Source organism: Acipenser ruthenus, chromosome 21 (assembly GCF_902713425.1).
Source record: "Acipenser ruthenus chromosome 21, fAciRut3.2 maternal haplotype, whole genome shotgun sequence".
Classification (NCBI taxonomy): domain Eukaryota; kingdom Metazoa; phylum Chordata; class Actinopteri; order Acipenseriformes; family Acipenseridae; genus Acipenser; species Acipenser ruthenus.
Window position 1 is genome coordinate 1,903,044 of NC_081209.1, and position 6,462 is coordinate 1,909,505.

The following is a 6,462-nucleotide window of genomic DNA, read 5'->3' on the forward strand; positions in this document are numbered from 1 at the left end:
ACATTACACCACGAGGTCGGCTGGCCACTTTGGCATCTTAAAACACCACATTTTCTGAGCTGACCGTCACAAACTGGACATTCTCAAGAACACCCACCCCAGCTAATGAGGGGCCCAACTAGCATCTTTAAAGTTTAGTTATTTTCATCGTGGCTAAAATAACAAACTCTTGAACACCGTAGCTTGGAAGAATATAACAAAACACACACGCACGCACGCACGCACACACAAACACACACACGCACGCACACACGCACGGACACAAACACGCACGCACGTACGCACGCACACACGCACACGCACGCACGCACGCACGCACACAAACACGCACGCACGCAGGAACACACACACACACAAACACACGCATGCACGCACGCACACACACACACACACAAACACATGCATGCACACACGCACGCACACACACACACACAAACACATGCATGCACGCACGTACACACACACGCACGCACACACGCACACATACACACAGTACAAAAGTAAATGTCTGTGTCATCCATACAAACTTGGGGTACTCTAGAGCCTAGGGGCTTAAGTTTTGAATAAAGAAGATCCCTGGTTCAAATGTCACTGGAGAAGTTTGTTTGTGGCGTAGTCAATTCAACTGATGGACAATTTGTTTCAGTATTTCCAAGTTTCTATACTTCTTGGAATGATTTTGAAAAGGACAGAGAGAGATTAACAGATGGACACTTTTAGGCTGCAAGCCCCAATGTGACCAAACATTTCCTCGCTCCTGTATGTGGAAAACACTGCGTTTATTTAAGTGCTGGGGGCATCCTGAAGCCTGATGCTTGTCACAACCTGAGCAATTAAGATAACAGATAACAGAGACACCAACAACCAAGGATAAATGAACCACCCTAAAACTTAACGCATAGATATTTTGAATGCCAGAAAATATCAAATGTAGGGATATCGCAGATTCAAATGACAAGTGTCAAACGTGTAAACATGCTGTTTATCATTCATGAATAAACTTGTTTTGCTATGAAACTAATATGAACTATGAATATGCCTAAAGGAATTGCAACAAACGGCCATAAGAAAAAGCATAGTCTATATTCATTAATACTTCTAAGTAAAGAATTCACAAACACACCTTCAAAATGTAGTGTTATTTTCTGGGCTATCTCTTTGAGAAGAGTGAAAGGGTTAGTTAAGCTGCACTTGCCTTCCTAAACATATTTGGGTGTGGGTGTCAGGAACCCGATTTGCAAACCTGCACAGAGAAAACAGTTCAAAACACGTTCAATTTCAGCATCACAGTTTATTTCTCTAAACAACAACTCAGACAGCTCTGAATGCGTCAAGCAATACATTTTAAATACAAAAAGAAATGCTTACAGTCCAGGACACAAAAAGGAATGCGCAGCGTTTACTGTGCAGAACTCGGAGGACGCCGTGTACAGTAAAGGTTCGCACATCCTGTGAAGCACCTGTCGGTTCTGCCATCTACCACGGGCAGCGGGGGGGCTGTCTGTCTGATCAGCGTTCAAACTAAAGCAGGGCTGCTGAATCTTAGTGGTTACATCGGAACACGTCAATGCGGAGAATTCACCACGTTGCGCGCCTCTTAGAATGTCCTCTCACAAACCCGTTATTTATTACAGCAGCCACGTAGGGGCTCATACATGAGAGTTTAAAGTGAGATCGTCTCGAAAGGCGGTTTGTGGGTTTATCACAAGGAGAAATGTGCTGTGATTTTACAGTGAACCCTTCAAACACTGCGCCGGTCTTCTCTTTTATAGCGAGCTATGTACATGGTGGGACTGGTGCGGATATTGCCGTATTTAACATGCAGTAATATTAGAGTGGACTGTGCTATAGTGCGGTTATTACGCACAGTCGATTTTAGATGTAGCACAATCAATTAATACTGCAAATGGACAGAGTTCTGCTTTCAAAGTTCCTATTCAAAACACAGCAGTATTACTGCGTAAATTACATGAGTTTAAGTGCATTCGGGAATACACACAATTGAATATAACAATACAATATATCCAGTACAAATACAGCTGTATAATTATGGAAAAGAGACAAACTAAATAGCTATGGCTATATACATTAATTCATAACTGAAACCCCGCAATCTTAATTGCGTGAATAAACGGGTGGTAAATGCTGGTAGGTACCTTATAAACGAACAAACAGTCGATGGTTTATTAAAAGCGTTTCTTTTACATGTCAACAAAATGTCTCTAAGTCCTTGGTTTATTATACGCCGATAAAAACATATATCAAAGTGTTTTTTTTCTTTTTCTTTTTTCTTCTTATTCTTCTGAAAGTCTACATTTTAAGTTCAGTTGTTTTGTTTTTGTATTGTTGCTTTTAAAAAATGAAATCGTTTTTTTTGGTTTTTGTTTTTTTTTTCCGTTGTACAAATCTTAACTTCGTGAAATGTATTCTATCTTGAGAACAGGTAGAGAAAGTTGGATGATTCTTCAAGTCCAGTATGTGGTTGAGACGACACGTGGATTCAAAAAAATTAAAAAATAATTAAACGTAATTTTTTTTATCATACTCCCCGTTCTGAGCCGCTCTGATTGGCGGCGCGTATTTGACCGCATAAGAACTGGCCCCTCTTTGGGGACAAGAGCAACAAAGCATCCCTCCTCCGACGAACAGAAGCGCTGTCGCCGCCCAGCCGATGTACAGAGCGGCTCCCATCTCTCGCTTCATCGGTGAGGGGACTTGAGGGTCGTAGAAATCCACGATGATTCTGTGGGCCATCCAGCAGAGAGGTATCAATAGTAAAAAGCCGCTGACGATGTAGGTCACTCCTCCCGCGTTCACGATTCTCACCTTGGACCCTTCGCCTTGGATGCAGTTGGTGCACTGCGCCCCGGCGATCGTCACCAGCAGCCCGAAGACTCCGAGCACTGAGGAGATGATGGTGAGGGCGCGGGCTGCCTGCAGGTCCCGGGTCAGGGACAGCATCGAATCGTGCGTCTTGCACTGCATCTGCCCCGTGCTCTGGACCACGCAGGTCATCCACAGACCGTCCCAGACCGTCTGGGCCAGCACAATATTGCCGTCAATAAAGGCAGTCACTTTCCACATGGGTAGCCCGCAGGCCAGCATCACCAGCAGCCAGCCAATGACACACAGTCCCAAGCCAAACACTTCCAAAACTGCAGAAACCATCTTCCAATAACTTTTGTTATAAATATATATATATAAACAACACAAGTCTTTTTCTGTTGTGAAGTAGCGGTTCTCCCTCTTGCTTTTTCTCCTTGCTTGAAAAGTTGAGTTGCTTATCTTACCGGTACATAGATTTCTGTTTTCTTTGTCTCTCACTGTCTGGGTTGTAAATTCAAACTGACGTGTGGTTTAGTTCTATAGAACCCCACAGTATTTAGCTTTTTGGGAGAAAGTATCCACCAGTGAGCGAGCTGGAGGAAAAGAGCAGCGGACCAATCAGGAGCTCGACGCACCCGTGGCCAGCCAATAGCGAGAGAGAACCGCTAGATGAAAAGAGACAAAGGGAAAGCGACGCGGCGTTTCTTATAAACAGTTAGCTGCCTTTGAATTGGGACGGGACGGGCAAAGAAATACAGCCTGCCCGGAATTTACTCTGCTTTAGAGAGCGCTCCTGGGCTGCTTCACACCAGAATCAGGAATGCATTGTGTGGCGTGGGCTTTGTGTAAAATAGGATATTTAAAAACAAGAAGCAGCTGCATGTATATTTATTGGGGGTAAAATCAACGTAACTAAGCAATTAAAGATCCACTTTGTGGAATATGTAGCATTAAAAAATAACACTTTATTTTGAGTGGCATGAATGCGTATTTAATTGATATGCAATAACCCGTTTATTGAAGTTCAATGTTATAACACAGGCAATAGCTACTAGATGTGCAATTGGGTGCGCGTGTGCTTCCACCAGTACACTGCCATTGCAATTCTGTGCAAATATTCTACATGCATGTTGAGTAGATTTTTTAAGACTTTCCTGTAGTGCAAATAATATTTAAGACTTTAAAAACCTGCTATATAAAACATGGTAAATGCTTAAAATACAGAGTAATGCAATGGGGCAGTCAGGTTTTCTAACTGTTAGTGTTTGAAACTATGCTGTGATATTTAAAGGATAGTGCAGACTTAAGAAACGCCACTTTTGTGAACTAGAAACACTGATTGTAATCTCACAGGTTCTTAAACTGCCCGTGTGGTGCTCTGCAGAAAGGAAGCCTCGAGACTCCAGCACTGTCTGAAAAACAAAAAGAATCGTGACCCCTAGTACTGATTCACTTGATGGATTATCTGTAATTATGCCCATGTGGTAAAACAAATATGAATCATAGCTGAAAATTGTGTCTTAATTAAGTTATCTAATAATTAACTAGAAACACAACCAAGCAAGCACGAGGCCTACGGTATCCGCACTGTATGCTGTCTATTAAAGGGCTGCTTGCCTTAAACACAGAGCACAAACACAGCTCCGGTTGTTATGTACAGCTCATTTCATTTGGAAGCTGGAGAGTTAGAGTCTGGGGATCTGACAGAGTTCGCTCCAGTCAGAACTGGTTTCCCGTCAGCTCGCCCTGTACCCCTCATCACGTGTACGTCACGATTGTTCAGTAAACCAAACATATAAACAATGTAGTTCCTGGGCCGTTCATCACGTAGCGGTGCGCACGCACATGGAGCTGGACGGAATCGCTTTCCTTTCCTTTCCGCCGTCATTAGGGATATGCATAATATCACGCAATAGTAATTACAATGATCTTCAATCGCTGAAGGGGTAATGAGGTGATCTCCAAGGAGTCGTCTGTTAACTCGTAGCAGCCTCCTGCAAGAACGTTGCAGAAGCATCAACAAACAGAGCCACCGCTGAAGCAGCTGTTTTCCACCAAGTCAACTTTTATCGTAAATATTAAAAAAAAAACAATAATAAAAACAATACAAAAGTAGGAAACATCTGGCAATATTGCTTTACCAGCTGCTACCTGCATTTTTTTTTTTTTTTTTTTTTTTTTTTTGCAGGGGTAGAAGGATCTGCTTTGTGTAATGTTTTGATATTCATACCTTCAGCAATTCAGCATCACACTGACAAGACACCAATTTATGCTACGATTGTAAGAATAGTGAAACGGAACCAGTAGCGTAGAGCGCACTGGTAAGGGGACTGCATAGGTAAAATATGACTGCTCTGGTACAAGCGGACTGCGGTAATGCAGCGCAGACACCAAAGCCCAATCAATCAATCAGTGAATATTTATCCAGATGAGTCCATTGAGAACACATTCTCATTTACAATGACGAGCTGGCAAGAGGCTCACACCACCAAACACAAGAAATACGGAGTTTAAAAAAAAAACAAAAACATAACTAATCATAAAACAGAAAACTCCGCAGCAACTCCGCAGGTACAGATGTCAAAACCAAAGAGCGCGGCCTCTTTTTGCTTTCCAGGACACCTGGTGCTACAGGAACTTTTTACAATATCATTTTGATTTATTTTGTATTTAGTAAGAATGCTGCCATCAATAACTGAACTCTAACACAGGGGTATGTTTAACATTTAATATTGGATTCTCTCTCTTTGACATTATAGGCTGTAAAAAAAATAAAAAAATAAATAAGCCAAGCTAATTGAAACAGCTCTCCAGATCCAGCGTGTATCCGTCTTTTAAAAAGCCTGTCAGCCGCAGAGGAGCTGTATAATATATTTCTTAATTGCACATGACCGTTCCAGAAAACAAGGTTCAGCATTTTTTAGTTCAACAGCAAGCCAGAATCTACAGGAAATGTAGTGGAACATTCTCGCTGCAGCCGTGTCTATTTCAATCCAAAATCCACACAGCCCTGAACAAATGCCTTCCTATAATGTCAGTGCATGCCAACCCCGAATGAATTGCGTTCTGAATTGCCGGCTCCTTGTTCCTCGGTGCCGAATACGCAATAGCGTTGTTTTTCGATACTTCACCGTGCTGCTCACGAAGAGTTTATACAATGACTGTACTTTGAAACAAATAGCACAACTAAAAACAAACAACCTCGGTAAACATCTGAGATTTGTGTTTTTGTAAGAGTTATTTCTCTTCCAATCGAAATTGTGTAAATTGCACCCTGTGGGAAATAGCAAAATGCATTGCACTTTATTGAACATACATTATAATTATTTTATTGTTCAGGTTTGGAGCAGGTGGGACTCATGTCCCAGTAAGATTAGCTGTACTGTTAGTTTTCATATTTCACTTTATAAATATACAATAATAATACATGTAAAATACAAGCTTAACTTTATACATTTCAAATCTAGTATGGATGGTGTAAAATGCCAGCCGATTCGCACCCATCCAAGAAGCTCTGCGCCTCTCATCATGGGGATATATCAGCTTGCACCCTACAATAGCACCTGCATACTGGGGGGCCCGCTTCTTACTCATTCTTAAAAGGATACATTATGAAATATTATTAAATAAAACCCG

The 6,462-nt window shown here is 41.9% G+C and overlaps 1 protein-coding gene across 1 annotated transcript; it reads right to left on the reverse strand.

Annotated features, from left to right (window-relative positions):
- Window positions 1-1,271: 1,271 nt before the first annotated feature.
- Window positions 1,272-3,369, reverse strand: LOC117427767 (claudin-4-like). Its single transcript, XM_034046036.3, has one exon. The coding sequence runs from the start codon at window positions 3,166-3,168 to the stop codon at window positions 2,521-2,523; it is 648 nt and encodes a 215-aa protein (XP_033901927.1). The 5' UTR covers window positions 3,169-3,369; the 3' UTR covers window positions 1,272-2,520.
- Window positions 3,370-6,462: the final 3,093 nt, after the last annotated feature.

Coding starts and splice junctions, on each gene's coding strand:
- LOC117427767 (XM_034046036.3), bottom strand. CDS start 3,168: ATGGTTTCTGCAGTTTTGGAAGTGTTTGGCTTGGGACTGTGTGTCATT.